We start from the raw sequence: 18,734 nt of genomic DNA, 5'->3' as shown, positions 1-18,734 counted from the left end.
GTGAAATACAGAATTGTTGCCCTAATGGGAGAGAGTCCAGCCATCACTGTAGCCCACATTGCAATTCTTGAAGGCTGTAGGAATGTGACTTGCCCATGAGTATCTTAAATTACACCATCATCCTATTTAGTTGCCCATAGTTGGGGAACTATGGGCAGCTCGGAGATTGTTTTCTTCCCACACTTAAAAGATCTGTTCTGAATATCTGAAAGGAGTAGGTAGAGATTTTCCCCTGACATTTGACATTTGTTGAGAACCAGTTTCGTTACAGCCTTCAAATTTTTAGTTTAAAGCTGTCAAATGGTATAAATCTTTAGAAGAGACAGTTGGTAAGAAGTTCAGTGAAGGCTAGAATATAATTCTACTTAAGTTTGTGAGTGTTCTTCAGCTGGTTTCAAAGATGTTAAGCGGGCAAAGTGGACTCCAGTGGGCAAAAAATTACAATGTTATCTATGGGATGTTAAGCCATCTTCTGGCACAGGATTTGTTACCTATTTCTCTGTCTCCTTTGGAGACCTTGAAGTTGTGGCTAGACTTCAAACGTAGGAAGGATGCACAGTGTTATGTGTCATCTTTAGTCATCTAATGTAAGTGCAGTTGAAAGTGCGTATTTAGGAGACTGTGGTCTTTGTGGAATCAGTGCAGGAATGGAATGGACTGTAGCATTCAAAAAGTTAGCATAGGCATCTAAAATGAATTATGAGAATACCTACTCAGAAGCAATAATGATGTCTGCCTCATTCTTCTTCCCATGCTTAAGAAGAAACAGGAAAAGGGCAACTAGTGAACTGCTGCTTACTTTTAGCCAATTTTACTTTATAGAATTTCATTTATAATGTAACTGACAGAATTTTGAAGTATGATATTCAATTAAATATATTATTAATTAAACAATATTAATTATTTTTTTACACTTTAAAGACTACGCAGAAGAAATTCCTAAGATTGGACTAATCTCGGTGAAATCTGATCTTGTTAAAGAATATGCTGGAGATGTTTTGAAAGACCTACCTGTTTTAGGAAGGTATATATATGAATTTTATTCTAATGAAATAATATTATATGGGCTTATTTTCTACTCCACTATACTTTATAACCATATTATGCTCAATTTGTACAAATGTAGAAGTGCTTTTGCTGTGACTGGGTAAAATTTCACATTTCCATTTCCTGGTGTAAATATTAACAGAAAGTTCAGAACAAGAATGGAAAAGGTCTCAATGTATCCATATTTTCTCATACTGTTATTTGTTTGCATTGTAGTCTGTGATTTTTTTATTCTACATTCTGGAACTGTTTTTCTAAATGTACAATTTGTATTTGAAAGGCTTTATCCTAAATAGTAAAACTCAGATTGATTTCAGGAGAAGAAAAATGTTAAATAAAAATACAGAAAAAAAAAAAAAAAGTAAGAAGAGATTATCCTTTACATTTGCTCTACTACTTGTGGGAGTGGGTTCTGTGCTGCTGAGAATTTTTTAGCCACTGTATGAGTTACATAGCTACATTGCATTCAGTGATTAATCTGTATGAAAATAAGTGAAAAAAATGGGATTTTACTTTGTTTTTCAGTATTTTTTTTCTGAATTATCTTGACCCACTGTATGAGAAGTAGTATTAAACCCTATGTTGCTTTTCTGCCACAGTAAAATTGTGTTTTGATAAATACCCAGCTTTTTGAATGTTTCATTAGAGATGCTGGAAAACACTTTTAACTTCTGCTCTGTTCAATGTTTGTATATTTCAGCAATGATCCTTCAGTTACTTCACTTATTAAATCCAAGGAATTTCATGAGCTTCGTCACTGGCATTCTGGCAGACCTTTGACTGAGGAATACGAGCGAGTACAGTGCAATGCTGATGGTAAGAAAAACTAACGCAAAGCCCATGTATCTGTGTTGGCTAGAACAGTGTTGTAAAGGTTATCATGGTTTTGGAGAAGGACTTCTCCTTTCAGAAAATATTTTCAACTGTATAAATACTTGTCAAACTAGAGCTACTGCAATAGCTAAATCATACTTAAACTGGTTAAACTGATAAGGAGGAAACTCTTTACTCTGAAGGTGGTGAGGCACTGGAACAGGTTGCCCAGAGAAGCTGTGGATGCCCCATCCCTGGAAGTGTTCAAGGTCAGGTTGCACGGGGCTTTGAGTGACCTGGTCTAACGGAAGGTGTCTCTGCCTGTGGCAGGGGGGTTGTAACTAGTTGGTCCCTTCCAACCCAAATCATTCTATAATTCTGTGACATGCCTGTACGCTATGTGTATGCATTGTGTATTGTCTTAAATAGCTCTAGTGAGTATGACAGAATGAGCGCTTGTGGTCAGATGTTCATGGTACGTTCCCTTTTTCTTGTGAAATGCTTCACAGATGACCTATGAAACCAGGGTTCCATCTGCTCATCTTTCTGACTGGATGATTTTTTGCATTCTTCTGTGCACTGTGATTTCAATTGGAAGTTTGGAGGGCATGACCTTGCAGAATAATAGCTAGAGCACTTTCTGTAATGTTGTAGTGAAAGACGCATGTCCTTTCCAGCTGAAGAGAGTGCCCTCTCTCTCCTGTGCATTGCATTAATACTCTGAATGCTGGCATGTGTCATTTCAGTCTTTCTTGTGAAAAACAGAAAAATCTTCTGAGATGGGTCTTAACACTCAGAAACTGACTCATAATTTTGATTTTTAGGGCAGAGAAAAATACTTAGGCTTGAGTGTGGAAGTACACACCTGCTCGTTTCAGTATATTCCATTGGCTAGCATAAGTGTCCTTCCAGCAGCTTTATTTGTGTTCTTATGACAAGAGTCTTGTTTTCATGGGGAAGAGGTCTGTTTCTGATAATCTGAATTGCCTTTGAAAGACACCTTCCCATTTTCATGGACTGTGTGAGAAACCTAGGCATTTTGTTCAAATAGTTATAATTTCTTTCCAGGCATCCTGCTTGTTAAGTTTTCCAGAGTTTTTAATGTGTGCCTAAAGTAGTTTGAATTTGAGTCTATTGCGTGTCTCCCAAATAATTTGATGTACTGTTGGATTTTTGTCAGTCTTAGTAACCGGCCTCTTTGAAAAAGTGATTTAGGCCTTAAGTCAATGAGGAATTTGTAGGAAATTTATCCATTACTCAGGTATCTTTTCTTGGAAATAGATTAGGCTGGAATTCTATCAGAGTGTTTTTTAAATCAATTATATTTGTTTGCAGCAAAATCCAAAGATCCAGAAGAAAGAAGACAAATACAGAAGTTACAGACATTTCTTCATTTTTATGGAAGCACTTTAGAAGATAGCCCTTCAAAACTTATTGTACATCAAGGGGATGTGTCAAGGAATGCTAATGCTGCTGTTAAAAAGACACAAAAAAAGCATGTGAGTATATTCAAGTTGCTTTTTCCAAGTATTTTGTCCATTATCCAGGAAAGGATTTCTACTATATGAGTCCCGCAGCTGAAGTTTTATATTCTGAATGCACTAGTAGTTCTCAGTTGAAGAAACTTGAATTGCCTTTGTACTCGAAATTTAATGAGGTAATTGGCAAAAGTATTTTTGTTTCTAGTTAGGAATTCTGATGAGTGATTATATTTTAACAGGCATAAATAAATAAATAAATAATAAATATGAACTCTGTAAAGGCTGATAAGTTTTGGCTCATGGCCAGTGTTATAATGTAGAGTGAAGGAAACTGGTGTTCATGAATTTAATTTTGCTTTAAGAGACTATTGAGGAGTACTGGAAAAACTATTATTAAATTATTTATTACCCTGCACTTTTTGGAAACATTCTCTTTGAAAGATCCTGTAGGTATTTCAATTAATCCTAACTTATGAACATTGTCAGACATCACAGGGTATGTAGCATGTACTTCCATACTCATGAACAATACTGAGCAATAGTAATTTGAGTTATATTTCATAATAGACTGTACTACGGATTACAGATTATGGCCTGTTGAATTACCTGTAAAAGTCAGTATACGAAATAACTTTCTTAACTTCAAGTAAGGTTGAAGTCTTAATTTTATTTAACTTATTGAAAAGCATCTCAATATGATCAGAGTTACTATTGCACATGTATAAAATAAAAGACTGAAATTTAACTTTCAGACATTTGCTATTTTATTTTTCCACATTTGTGCTTTTTTATTCTACTTGTGAAGCTTTATACTGGATTAAAATGAAGCCTAAGGAAGCTATTTTGAGCAACATATATTTGGATTGAGAAATTTTATCTTCTTCAAAGTGAAGTACTATTTTAAACAATTCCCAAAACACAACACAGCAAACAGATGAATTGAAAACTATAATATACCTGCTGTGATTGAGTTTATGGATTAACTTTTTCCAGATGATGCTTGCACACAGTGATGGTTAGTTTCAATTATCTTCATTTTATTGGATAGAAAAGTAAAGCAGAAACAATTGCAGAGGAAAACAGCAGGCGACTGAAAACTAAAGAAGAACAGAAAGAACAGGAGCAATGGAAAGCCTTGTGTATACCAACTGAGAAGGAAATAAAAGCAAATCTGACTGTTGGAATAAATAAATTGGAGAAGTTTCTCAAGACCTTTAAGAGTAAATCAGTGAAGTTCAGCATAGAAATGACAGGACTGTCTGCCTGTTTAGAAGTGTGGAAGGAACACTGCAGAGAGCAAGGTATGATAGCCAAATTCATGTTCAGTATTCAACTTCCACTCCCCCTAGCCAAGATGTTGAGTCACTTTGGACATTCTCAGCTGGAATAAAGACAGGTAAATACATTCCTGTTTCAGGAGCATGAAAGGTGGTTTTAAGTGTTTACAGGTTCTGGTCTCCTTTTGCAGTTTCAGGGTCCTTTGAGTCATCTGTAAAGTATCCAATTAAATTAGATTGTATGTGCTTTCCTGTTTTGCTTTGTAAACATTCCATAGATAAGTAATTGTGCATATATATTTAATGATTATGTATCATGCACACTAAAATGTATCTATATTGCAGTGGATTCTTTAATTAACTGAAATTGTTAGCTCACAGTCTGAATGGTTATAATGATTTGCGCAGAAGTCTGTGCTGTGGTTAGTGATCTCCTGTTTCACTGTTCAGTCCATACCCACAGTTAGGAGGGTCCAAACACACACTGCTCTAAACGTGTTGAGGAGGACTGTAAACATTGGAGTGAAATATGTTGCTAATAAGACTGAGTAACAAATCTGTGGGTCAGAAAGGTGAAAAGAGGGAGCTCAGTTATTGCGTTGGTGTCAGAAGTATGACTTCCTTTTATAGCTGAGCGTGCAGAAAAGGATAGAATTATTTGGGTGCTTGGTCTTCAGTGCCACTCCTTGTAGAGGTCACAGTAGTATGGATTGTTTTTTGTCTAGTTGTCTTTAAATGAAGTTCATTTAAAAATGAACTTATGAATTGTCATAAATGTGGTTGAACAGATAGTTTGTTCTAAAAATAGCTAATATCGGAAGACTCCCAATGATACAGTTGGGTCGCAAGTAACTGCAGGCTTTTTTTTTTTTTTTTTTTTAAAGGCGACAGATCTAAAGATTTAAGCAAAGCTGTTCAAGTCATGAGGAGAATTCATATCCTCCTTGAAAAATATCAAGATCTCTTAGAGAAATCACATCTACAAAAGCTGACCAGATATCTAAGACTTCTTGGATTTGAGAATTTGGCATGCTCTCTGTCTGCCCAGGTAACTTGATAGACTTGATAGATAGTAATGATTCTACTGTAACTGAATCCGTAGCTGAATATCAGCGGTGTTTTCTTAAGCATCAAATAGTGTGTAAAAGAACTGTATTGGGCTTATTTTATTTTGTGTTGTGCCATAAGATTTGGAACTGTCTATTCTTGCTTGAGATATTAATCTTCTTTAGTTCCATGGATACATTTCTCTGCCTGATGTGAGGGCTGGCTGGCACAATAGGCCACTTCCCCTTTAGTAAATAGAACTTTTTATGTCTGCAAAGATACCCTTTGAAGCATACGTCAAGATTGATTTGCTCTTGTTAGGTCTGCCTGAGACCTTGGATGTCTCCGAGAGGTACCTGCTGTTCAACTTATCACATCAGCTGAACTCTGCATGTGAAAAATAACTTAAAAGCTAAGTGATGAGCGCAGGCCCAAATGTTCTACTTCAGAAAAGGAAATACTTGAGACTGCAGAGGTGGATGAAAACTATTCTGTTGTTATTGTATTACTGATCACCTCTGAAGGAAACAGTTTCAGATACTGGATTGCTTGTCCTTGTTAGCACAGTTGAGACCACCAGTAGTTACACTGAATTCAGCTCTGAAATAATTTCTCTAAGGATTGACCTTATGCTTTTCTGCATGTTGGCAATGTACTGATTTAATGTTAAGAACAGTTTTGATACTTTTGTGTGTAGATGAGATGTTATTAGGGAGAGGGAATGCTAAAGTGGCTCTCAGGCAGAAGAGAAAGGATATAACTCACAGCCTGCAGAATATAGAGTCAATAGCAAAAGGAAGGAAGATTACAGTGAACCATAAAACCACTGTCAGTCACTTAAGTGTCTCATTTTTCAGGCACAGTAGAGTTAGAAATTTTTGGAAGCTTATTTCTGGAAAGTGTTTATCAACAACAATCATCCTTCCTTGAGAATCAGGACTAAGAGGTGAGGAAGGAAGTGATTGTTTTGTAAGAAATTTTGTTCCCTTGAAAAGCGGAAATTATTTGTGTCTTTTTTTCTACATTAATTCAACTTGTGTATGATGGTTGTTTGCCCTTGACTACAGAGTTATTGTAAGGGTATTTGCCCCAGATAAAGTACATTACATTTTAGGAAGTAGGATTGTAGGATTCGAGGATCTCAAAGTCTGTTGTAAAGGTCTGTGGTGATAGAAGGGGATACATTGGCAATTTTAATGTCTTGCTCAGAAGGGCTCTAGATCAGTCAGTGCATTTTGGATCTTCTATTACTTTTGCAGCTGCTTATTTCTGATTATTACTTTTGCAAAGTTGGGAGAATTTTAGGAGTAACTGAAACTTTCAGGACTAACTGAAGATATTTCTTTCAAGAAACTGAAAAACTTATGAAATCTCCATCCTTGGAGATATTAAAAACTTGGCTGAACACAGCCTTGAATGACTTGATCTAATTGCACCTGCTTCTATAGCAGTGAGTTAGATTAATTGTCATCCAGACATCACTGATAACCTAGATTATTATGTGATTTTTCTGATGTTCTGGTGTATGTTGTAACACGTAATGTTTTTCTAAACAGCTTTCAGAATAGGATGTTGTAATGAGACATGTCCATGAAAATTAAATTTGGTATGTCTTAGGATATACTGGCATTGTTTAAAAATATAATGCTTTACAAAATTTGGGATCACACTCAGTCTTTATATTGAATTTCCTTTAGTAACTGTGATTCATTGCACAAGGGGTCAGGTTAGGCTGAAGAAAAGAGACAAATACAGGATGAGAAGGCTCTGGTAGGCAACAGCTTGAAGAGGTTGAGCTTTGCCTGCTAGCCAGTTTTGTTAGCTCTTCTGAAAACAAAAACACCTACCAACACCACCACTGGCTATGGAAGACATTTTTAGAACATAGTCTCTTTTGAACAGATACAAGCATAACCCTGACGTAAGGCTATATGGTGTAGATTTCTGCAAGAAATTTTTTAAATATCACCTCTGCTTTCATGTGTTTTTCAAAGCTTGCAGAGTTCCACAGAGCAAAAGATGTGCCATTTTCTTAACCTCTTGCTAGCTTTTAAACCAACTTGAATTTTCATTTGACCATCTAGACAGAAGAAAGTAAGAACCAGAATATAAGCAACTATGCTATCAAAGTGGGCCCAGCTCGCTTTCAGCTACAATACATGGATTATTACTTGCTTAGAGAAGAGAGAAATGATCTAGATCCTCGCGTGCAACATTTCATACCAGACACATGGCAGGTAATAAGATACAAACTTTTTGCATAAAGTTAATGGAAATTATATTTGATTTTTTTTTCTATTTAAAAATGTGTTGTTTTACTACTTGTCAAAAATAGTGTTGTTTAACAAATTTAATTTTTTAATAAGTTTTAACAAATTCAGTAGATCATTTTGGACTGTATTCTATGTTCTTTCTACATGGAGAGCTTTTCTACAGAGAGCTCAGCCCAGGAATTCAACATAAGACATGCCAAATCCATGGGATTTCACTACTTATTACCATATTTAATGGTGGTAATGCCACATTTGGATAATCTCTGACTGTTCATCCTCTGCTTATTTGTTTCTAAAGAATTACCCATAGTATGAGTTGAGAAAGAACTCTTCTATCTGAAGCAGAGTAGGTCTAACTCAGATTATTTTTTTTTTTTTTGTTATTATTGGACTGAGGAGGCCATCTGAATTTGCTGCTTTGCATGTCCATATCTACAAAAAAGTCTTTTGCTTGAAAAGCAACTTGGAACTTGGCATATGTGCTGATAGAGAAATATAGTACTTTTTCTGTTTCCTCTTCTATACCTCTTCCCCCATACTTTCACAGACCTATGTAAGGTAAGAGAGGATGGAGGACAACAGTAATGCGGAAGAAAACAGAATAATATCATGTATGATAGGGAGCAGAAGAGATATTTAGACTCTATTGATGTAACTATTATAATGGAAGAAAAAAACCCTGCCTTCTGTAAAACAGTTAAGTTTTTGGAAGTAAACTACCCACTGCTGAGTTAACTGGTTTTATTTTTAATTTGAAAATGTCAATGTTTGAACTTCAAATATTCTAATACCGGTGTCAGACAAAATAATTGAAATAGCTTATACTTGGCAGTTCCATTTTTTTCCACTGACAGTTTAACAGAAAAGAACACAGTCCTAAAATGGCTAGGCTCTGACTTTCTGTAGTCTAAAATCTTCTACATAAATTCTACATGCAAAAATAAGGGATTTTCACAGAAGGAGCTAGTTTACTCACTAAAAGCTTCATAACAAGACATTTTGATATAAGTAACAACTTTACTTTTAGCGAGAACTTCTTGATGCTGTAGATAATAATGAGTCTGCAGTGATTGTCGCTCCCACTTCATCAGGAAAGACATATGCATCATACTACTGCATGGAAAAAGTTCTGAAAACAAGCAATGAAGGAGTAGTTGTGTATGTTGCTCCTACAAAGGTAAGGCTGCATCCTACTACATATTTTGTATGTATGGCTGTGATATTTCTAAGCATGATTCTGAAACCATTTGAGGTAACTTGTTACACAATATAGTTGATGTATATTTTTTTTTAATTAGGAATTAAATCTTTACATTCTGTTTTACACCTACATTTATTAAAAACAGTATGCTTACAAAAAAAATCTTCAAACTATTTAAGCTCATGTACAGTTTTGTCTATTAATATCTATATAGCTAATTTAAGGTCAGAAACACTAATATATACAAAAGCACTGTAAGTAGCATGTTAAGTAAATGATGAGAGTACCAAAAGCCTACCAACATGGTGAAAGTGGTATTAGAACAGAACAATGACTAAGCAAGTCAAGTTGTCTTTTTCTAATTGAGTTCACCATTAGATGCTTCAAGAGAAAATTTATGAAACTCTAGGCAGTGGGATATTTTTTGATGAGAGTTCTGTCTTAATACTTAAAAACTTACTTAAGTGCTGAGGCACAATGTTTTGATTTCTTCCAAAACTTGTTTTAATTTTCAATGATATGATTTTTGGATAGTGAATTACATGTGCTGTTATGCAGTAACAATATCTATGGATTGTTTTCTATAAGTAAAATCAATTTAGACTTTTAGACCATCAAAGTGCTTGTAAACACAGTAGAATGTGATCTATTTTTAACTGCTTTGAAAAATAAATAAAATACAGAATTTATAATTTATAACTCGTGTTACACGACACTAAATTTCTTTGAAAGCATTTCAGTACAATTGAAAATCAAATATAATTTCTTTTTAAAGTTAATATTGTTGACATACAATATTGTTGACAATGTACATTACATTGTACATTATAGTCTAGTACGTTAATAACAGTGCCAAAATGGAATGTCTTTGTCTTGGGCCATCACATGCCTTTAGACGTACACTGTCTAGTTTTGTTAATGACCTGCTTTATTTAAGGCCCTTGTAAACCAAGTGGTGGGAACTATATACAGTCGATTCACCAAGAATCTTCCAGATGGATTGGTAGTGTGTGGAGTCTTCACACGAGATTATCGCAATGACGTCTTGAATTCTCAGGTATATTTTTGAGTGTTTTAATACACAATAATAATGCCTTCTGTATTCCATTTGACTTCTGAAAATGTTAATTTTAATTATAACAATTGTGCCATTACTAAATACAAAGTTCATGAAAAATCTAAGCATATCTGTACTACCCTGTCCCCCTATTAATTCTTAGGGGACATGCACTTTATTACTTGCTCTGGTTAAAAGAAAAAACATTAAAATCCCATGGTTGCCAGCATACAGTAGATGCCCTACAGAAGTCCAGATAGAATACATCAGTAGCACTTCCCTTGTACACTGGTGCAGTCATTCCATTGTAGAAGGCCACTAGGTTGGTCTCTCTTGTAGTGAGGAGCCCAGGACCAGGACCAGACACGGGACTCCAGGTGGGGCCTCATGAGTGTTGAGTAGAGGGGAAGGATCCCCTGCCTTGATTTGCTGGCAACATTCCTCCTAATGCAGCTGAGGATACCATTAGCCTTCTTTGCCACAAGGGCACATTGCTGCCCCGTGTTCAACTTGGTCCACCAGGACCCTCAGTGCAGGATCCACTTTGCTGTGCAATTTTTCCACTGTTCTGTGAAAAAAAAAAATCCACTTTTCTGCAATGCTGCTTCGCAGCTGGAAGGCCCCCAGCATACACTGGTGCGTGGGGGTTTTTCCTTCCCAGGTACAAGACTTTGCATATCTCCCTGTTGAACTTCATGAGGTTCCAGTCAGGCCATTTTTCCAGCCTGTCTAGGTCTCTCTGGATGGCGGCATGACCCTCTGGCATATCAGCTGCTCCTCCCACTTTGGTGTCATCAGGAGACCTGCTGAGGCTACACTTTTCCCCATCATCCAGATCATTAATGAAGATGTTAAACAAGATCAGACCCACTATTGACCCTTGGGGTACACCACTAGTTCCTGGCCTCCGGCTAGGCTTTGTACCACTAATCACCAACTTCTGGGCCCACACTTCAACAGCTTGTCTCTGAGAATCTTATATGAGATATTGTTGAAAGCCTTACTGAAGACAATATCCACTGCTCTCCCCTCATCTACCAAGCCAGTCATTTAATCCTAGAAGTTGGTCAAAGTCGGTCAAACATTACTACTTCTAGGTGAATTCATGCTGAGTAATCCTAATGACTTTCTTGTTCTTCACGTGCTTGGAAATGATTGACAGGATTAGTTACTCCATCACCTCTTTGAGTTGCACCACCAGCAAATTGCTCCTTGATCCCAGGGATTGAGGTTATACTGACCAGGCTGTAGTTTCCTGGGTCCTCTTTCTTGCCCTTCTTGAAGATAGCAGTGACAAATCATTCACTCATTTTTACTTACCCTGAAATAAAATACTTATATATTTTTAAGTGCTTTTTAAATATAGAATCTATTTGTAGTTGATTAGTCAGTTTACTTGAAAATAATGCTTTACAAACCTTTTTTCTTAGATACTAGTGACTGTGCCTCAATGTTTAGAAATCTTGATGCTGTCTCCTCGTTGCCAGAACTGGACCAAACGGATACAATATGTTATATTTGATGAGGTAGGCATCTTTTCATAGTAACTAATTTAACAAATATACAAAAAATCTTGAGGAAAAATGTGGGTGACTCAATTTTTCATTACGCACATCATTGCTGGTAAAAAACCAAACAAACCCAAAAAACCAGCCAAACAAAAAAACCCCAACCCAACAAACCTTTCAGAAATATTATTTCAGACTTAGTTGCTTTTTCCTGTTCACTGATAGTGGTTTTTATGTACTCCAGTGACAGAACTTAAAACTGTTGTTAGTCCTCAAGAGGACATACAGTTTAGTCAAAGCTACCAGGAGCTTCCTATATTTCTCTCAAGCCAGTCAACTGAAAAACTAAAAGCTAGTCACAGTGGCACAAACAGAGCATTCCAGACTGGGATCATACAAGTTTCACATCATATGATATTCGTCAATCTTTCCAGGGAAAAAGTCTGTGATTAATCTTGCTAAATTTAAAATTCGTACTGTATTCATTCTTGTATATAGAATTAACTGCTAATGGTGCCAGTGAGTATCTAGGGTAGAAACAGTGAATGTAGTATTGAGATTTAGATTAATTTGCTATCAAGTGAAGTCTGGAGAAGGATTTATTGGACATTTGATTTGGATCTTGTGGTTATTTGCTACAATTTAAGAATTATTCAGTACTGATCTTGACAAACTCTCTTGATTTTTCCAAAACATAAAACAACTGTTATGGGTGCACCTTGATAAGGAACATTTCTTCTTTTCTTTTAATCCCTTTTCCCAAAAACATAGGTCCATTGTCTTGGTGGTGAAATTGGAGCAGAGGTTTGGGAGCATCTTCTGGTGACAATTCGGTGTCCATTTTTGGCGCTCTCTGCTACTGTCAGTAACCCAGAACACCTAACTGAGTATGTGTGGAATTTTCTTGCTCATAAGAGCGTATTTAAATTGAATATGAGCTGTTTTAGATAGAGAAGCCAATTACTATTGGGAGGCAAGTGATATGGAGTTATATTGTTACATGGATTATGCTACCATTACTCCCCCAATTGACACAAAATGATACTGTAAGTCTTAACTTTGTAATGAGAACTGGCACTGCTGTTCCTTCAAACCCTACGATTGACCTGTGCAGAGGAATTTAGGAGGCTTTTATATGCATTTGAATTGCCAAAGCCTGATAAGCACACTTCTCCATCATCAGAGAAGACACCTGTGCTATATTTTATATATAAAATAGTGCTATTTCACATTTTTCAGTTCGCATCCTGGTATAAGCTGGAGAAAATTGTGCTGAAGATGGTAAGAGGGAGACTGGAAATTCTGTAGGAGAAATTGAGCAGATCGTAGTAATTCTTCTGTAATAGCTGTAGCAATTTTTAAAAAGTATTTTTTACAACTCTTTTATTTTATTCTTGCACTGTAGGTGGTTACAGTCTGTGAAAAGGTATTGGCAACGTGCTAAGAATACAATAGAAAGAAGCTCTATGAACACTGAAAATACAAGAAACTGTAAAGTGAAATCTAAAGTACAAGAACAAAAGAAGTCATATCGTGTTAGACTAGGTGTGTATCTGAATATTTTTTAACTAAGACGTAAATTTTAGTGTCATTTCTGCAAAAACTTCAATCATCCTATGTGAACTTCAGCATATTTTATTTTGTTTTTTCTTTTAAATAAAAACAAATCTTGCAAGACTAAATACTTGCTTTTTAAAACAACCAAGTGTATCATGACAGCATTTTTTTGTCTCTTCACAGTCTTATATGAAGAAAGATACAATGATTTGGAAAAGTATGTGTGTTCTCTAAAGGGCAGTGATTTTGTCATTGAACACTGTCATCCGTGTGCTGCATTAACAGTCAACCATGTAAGTATAGTACTAATATCAGCTTTGTTTAGCAACTGTTACATTTAGGCAACATGGATTCAGTGAAAATTATTCCTTTATTTTTCTTTTGTTTAAACTTCTTGCAGATTGAGAATTATGGTTTTCCATTAGATCTTTCTCTATCTCCACGAGAGAGCATCCAGCTTTATGACACAATGGTAAAAGTCTGGCAAAAGTGGCCAAGGGCACAGGTGTGTATACACAGCTGTGGGCAAAATGTATCCAAATAAATAGATAACAAAGTACTGCAATATTTTATATTAATGTTTTTTTTTTTTTTCAGGAGCTAGATCCTGAGGAGTTTGTCTCTTTCAAGAATAAAGTAGTAATAAAAAAGGCAGATGTGAGGAAATATGAACAGGAACTGAAGAAAGAGCTAAGCAGATGGATTGTGCTTGGCCAAAGACAGAAGGTAACAGTTGTTACAGGACACTTTCGTAAGATTGTGTGCAGTTTTAATATAATAATAATAATATGTAATAATATAATTATGGGAGTTTATCCTCTCATTATGTATTAGATTTAACTGCTGCAATACTTGAAAGATAAGCACTAATATTTGTAGCAATTCCATAAGCTTATTCAAGGTAATGTTTTCACAAGCTTCTCTGGGGATCAGATACTGCTGTGAGATTTCAATTTGTGGTTCATTTACGTACCTCCTACAATTAGTGAGAATATTTTACCATTACTCTGCTTTTTCAGTCTACCTCTTTTTTTTGGCTGCCTATTTGAAACATTCTGTGTAACCACAGAGAGTATGTGTGTTTTCATGTGAAAGATAGAAATTAAAGCAATGAGCAGAAAATCAAATTCTTGATTGGAAGCCACCTATTCCTGTGTCATAAAAAGGAATATGAGGAGGTGGTGAATCAAAACCAAGAGAAAAATAAATAATATCTGGGGCAAAACCCAAATCTTTAGAAATATGACACTTAAAAGTGAAAATATGTCATAATCAGTATGTTAGTATACTTTATGATTTCCACAGTGATAGTAGCCATGAATGCTACAACAATTTGCATTTTGAGCTCTTACCAAAGCCGGTTGATAACTTGCAGATCTTTTAGTCTGTAAACTGCAAGTGGCTACTGCAGTTCTGAATGGTTTTAAAAAATTGAGCTGATAGAAGTCAACATAGGAAAATGGAGTCTTCATATTTGTTAGCCTCCAGCCAGAAGTTTCTGCCATTAAAATCTCTGCAATAATACTACTTTGGTCAGGTGAACAAGCTACTGGAGCACCTTAAGCCAAAACCTGTGGATTGCTCAGAACGAGAAAAGTGGAAGCATTTTGCAAGCTTTGTTGATAAATTACATGAGATGGATAAGTTGCCTGCCATATTTTTTATGTAAGTATTTACATTCCATGTATTACATGTGTATTGCCTATATTCAGAAAAATGGGTGTTTGAGATAAGCATTGATTTGGCTTGGCAAATGCCATTTATATGATTTTGTTAGGTTTGCTTTACAATATACCAAGTAAAGGCCTACAAGCTCTATCAACCCATGTATCTTTATGGCACTAAAAGTTTAGCTGAAATAAAACTGGGACCATTTAATTACTGTGTAGAAAGAGTAGAATACATGCATGATGTCTGAGAAAATTACAAGAAACTGAATCACATTAAAATGAGACTCAGATTCTCAGTTGCTTTGCCCCAGTGTAGTCAGTGCAACTGTGGAAAGTGTATGCTGTTTATTTAGAGGTGCAAATGGTGTATGTAGGGGCAGATTTGCTAGGGAAAAGGGTGGAATGAGGTTCTGTTAATGTTTGCATTTGTCACATGGTGACGGTTCCACTGCATAGCCTCTAACAATCTCATCTTGCATCCAGTGACAGGCATCAATCAACCTGTTTTGCACCTATGTGAGATGTAATTACATAACATCAAACATGGCTGAGTTTGGGCCTTCTGACAATGCCATCACTGTCAGTGATGTTGCTAATATTAGTAAAATAGGGATGTACCTCAATGCTGGATTTAATAATAAAATAATAAAAAGCAGCTGCTTATCAGTAAAGTTGTCTAGCGCATATTCTCACTGTAATAATGCATAGGAACAATCATCTAAAAATTGAAAGTTTTCTCATCTCAGTATTAAGCCTTGCCCTTCCTTACACTGGACATTAGGGGTAGAATGCTTACTGCCATTTCAGTTCTCACATTCTTGGTGTTGATAAAAAGGCATTTCTGAAAGAACTCTAGAAAAGAAGAAGCAAAAAGTGAATATACATGTTGATGGCACATCTCAAATTACTCTAGTTGCTGGTAAATTATTTCTTGTTCTATTTCTCAGTGACAGTGCAGTTGTAAATTAATGTTAGGGCTGATTTTAATCTGAAAAGGACAGTTTTCAAAAGAGCTCTTAGGTATTTTTAATTCCTTCAAATTGGGAATAATTTTGGGGCTGCTGTATGAACTGCAACATCATTTTGAGGCACTCAGTAAGTTCCAAGGTGCTTCTCCCTAGGGGAGATGGATAAGTGCCTTCCTCTCACCTACCCTGGAATGATGGGTCTCTAGAAATTCTTGGTGACTTATGGCTCTGACAAGGGACTGAATATTCTAGACAAATGATAACTTATCCTGGTGAGACAAGAACACATCCCAGACCAGTGCGCATGGAGGCAGAACCTAGTGGTATCAAATGAACTATCAAGGGATAAGGTACAGAAATCTGTTATCTCAGTGTCTTTTAAGGCACAGGTGTAGTGTAACAGCCCTTGGTAGACCTCCCCAGTGTCTTTGTAGTCAGACAAGGGACAAGAGTCAGAATTTAAAAAAAAAAAAAAAAAAAAAAAATCTTCCCAGTTAAATGTCCTGGTCTGGAGAAATTTTAATGGAGATAAAGGGGATGAGTAGCCCTCACAAGTAGTAGACAGTGACTTGAAGTAATTGATATTTATGCTTCATTGGTGCTGGTAAGCTTTTTCTCCCTAAGGCATTCTTGATGATTGAGGTTGCAAAGCAGTTATCCTGTATAGTAGTATGTTAGCATGGAATTAATGGAGACTCCTGAGAGAGCAGGTATTGGAGCTGCAGAAGTCAAATTGCTATCGCAACAATTGCTGGTAGGGAAAAAACAGTACTTAGAGTTTGCTTTTATTTTCTTAGAGCCTCCAAGGAAAAGAACAGGCTGCCAGCACTTAGTACTCCTTATGGCTGAATAAACTCAATGGTAGAGAGAAATCAGATCATTCAATCTGAGCTTCAAAGGGGAAAAAAAAGTAAACGGCAAATTAATATTATTGAGCTCTGAAGATCTGAAAAGCTTAAGTTAAGGAGAGGTTACCTCCTAGCCTTAGAATCTGTATTTGGCCTTTCTGGATAAAAGGATAAAGTCCTTCAATTTTTGCTCCTGACCTTGGTGACTGCTAGATTTGAATGAATGTGTGAATATTCTAATGAACTAGGATGCAACCTCACATATAATGTGTTACCAACACCTTGTATGGTGTTAGTTAACAGGATCTGGCTGCTGCAACAAGAATTTAAAAAAATACTTTTTGAGTGAAGCTGGCGAAGTCTTAATCTCAGTTAAACTCCAAACAGTCCAATGCTGAAAAAGTTATGAGTGCAGTTGTAAATTAACGTTATGGCTGATTTTAATCTGAAACGGTCAGTTTTTAAAAGGGCTTTTAGGTATTTTTAATTCCTTTAAATTGGGAATAATTTCGGGGCTGCTGTATGAACTGCAACATCATTTTGAGGCACTCAGTAAGTTTCAAGGCGCTTCTCCCTAGGGGAGATAGGTAAGTGCCTTCCTCTCACCTACCCTGGAATGATGGGTCTCTAGAAATTCTTGGTGACTTATGGCTATTCTCAACTCGGTAGCTGAGAAAAGTTTAAAATTACTTAAGCTACAGTTTGCTTTATCTGTATGTCCAAGTGTCCAGCTTAAGGAAACGTAGAGTTGAGCATACTTCCTGTAGATAATTTATTGGCAGAACAATTTTATGTTTTACCACTCAGTTTTGGAATAATAGCAGTTTGAAAGTGAATGCAGACTATGATTTGGAGATGGAATAGGGATATGCTTCTAAAGATTAGATTCTAACTACAGTCAGATGATAAGGCTCACTGAATATTATTGTAACAGCATTACATATAAATAAAAACTTATTAGAGTTCACCTAACTGATGTATATTATATGTTATTTACTTTAAGATTTAATGTGGATTCTGTGGAATGTGCAGCCAAGAATGTGTTCCTCAATTTGCTGAAAAAACAGAAAAGTGAACAAGACCCTAACAGCGAGAGGGAAAAAGAACGTTTAAGGGACGAACTAAGAAAAGTGAAAAAAACGCTAACAAAGTTCAACCCTCAGTAAGTATTATAACTATATATTATTAAAAAGCTTACATATTATGACAGAGTGTAATTTTGTGATAACTTATTTCTGAAGAATGTACCTTTCAGCAGCACATTCATCCAGCTTGCCGTATAGTAGTCCCTGCTCCTCTTTGTGCTGTAGCAACCCATACCATAGGAGCAGCTGTATGGCAGGTATCAGTCAGTGGTACCCAGTGTATAGTCAGGCAGCAGGAAGATACCAGTGTTGCTGACATGGGTAAGGTGCTGGCACTGCAACATAAGAATCAGAGACACCTGAGTATGAGATTATAGTGGATTATTCCAAATTGACCAGAGATATCAAGATGTTAGAATGGGTCTTTCTCCAGACAGTAACTTTTGTCATGAAACTCTAAAAAACAGTGTAGCATCTGACCCTGGTGCTGGATCAGCCCCTGTGGGAGAATATTTTCATAGTTTAGCTTCACCATGGCTAATTACAGTGGTGAATCTCTGAAGTGTGAGCTCACCTGATTGGTGAGATGTTCTTTGAATGTTTTTCACCCTTTTGCTTCGGTTGTACTGTATTTGTTTCCCCCTTAACCTTGAATTTTCTTGATTTTTATCATAATAGAGTATGGATTTTTGTAAGGCATTTAGCAATGAAATATGGCTATAGTTATTAGAATTGTTAGGAACGTAAAGCATCATGATTTTGTCCTCTTAATCATGACAATTTACATTGCATTCTTTAGACATAATATCAAGACAGAATGAACTTAGCTGATTTTAATAGAATCATAGAATGGTTAGGGTTAGAAGGGACCTTCAAAGGTCATCTAGTCCAGCTCCCCTGCA

At 36.1% G+C, this 18,734-nt stretch overlaps 1 protein-coding gene across 5 annotated transcripts in view; it reads left to right on the top strand.

The window, feature by feature from the left end:
* The window catches only part of LOC104487336 (putative ATP-dependent RNA helicase DDX60), a 49,259-nt gene that overhangs the window by 11,169 nt on the left and 19,356 nt on the right, over positions 1-18,734 (top strand). For 4 of the 5 annotated variants that reach the window (XR_015258423.1, XR_015258424.1, XM_086746708.1 and 1 more), the window contains 16 exons: positions 922-1,024; positions 1,748-1,863; positions 3,196-3,359; positions 4,390-4,642; positions 5,503-5,666; positions 7,750-7,902; positions 8,966-9,115; positions 10,077-10,196; positions 11,627-11,722; positions 12,476-12,591; positions 13,110-13,249; positions 13,445-13,554; positions 13,662-13,766; positions 13,859-13,987; positions 14,799-14,926; positions 17,751-17,909. Coding sequence is in view for 3 of the 5 variants with exons in the window: in XM_086746708.1 (XP_086602834.1) it covers positions 922-1,024; positions 1,748-1,863; positions 3,196-3,359; positions 4,390-4,642; positions 5,503-5,666; positions 7,750-7,902; positions 8,966-9,115; positions 10,077-10,196; positions 11,627-11,722; positions 12,476-12,591; positions 13,110-13,249; positions 13,445-13,554; positions 13,662-13,766; positions 13,859-13,987; positions 14,799-14,926; positions 17,751-17,909 (2,206 nt within the window). In the remaining 2 variants the exon portion in view is untranslated. The remainder of the gene's footprint in view (positions 1-921; positions 1,025-1,747; positions 1,864-3,195; positions 3,360-4,389; positions 4,643-5,502; positions 5,667-7,749; positions 7,903-8,965; positions 9,116-10,076; positions 10,197-11,626; positions 11,723-12,475; positions 12,592-13,109; positions 13,250-13,444; positions 13,555-13,661; positions 13,767-13,858; positions 13,988-14,798; positions 14,927-17,750; positions 17,910-18,734) is intronic. The other variant, XM_086746709.1, reaches the window with a different exon arrangement.

This window comes from Chlamydotis macqueenii, chromosome 4, assembly GCF_036417535.1.
Source record: "Chlamydotis macqueenii isolate bChlMac1 chromosome 4, bChlMac1.mat, whole genome shotgun sequence".
In the NCBI taxonomy this organism is placed as follows: Eukaryota; Metazoa; Chordata; class Aves; order Otidiformes; family Otididae; genus Chlamydotis; species Chlamydotis macqueenii.
Note: the sequence above shows the minus strand (reverse complement) of the source record. Positions and strands in the feature narration are given on the sequence as shown.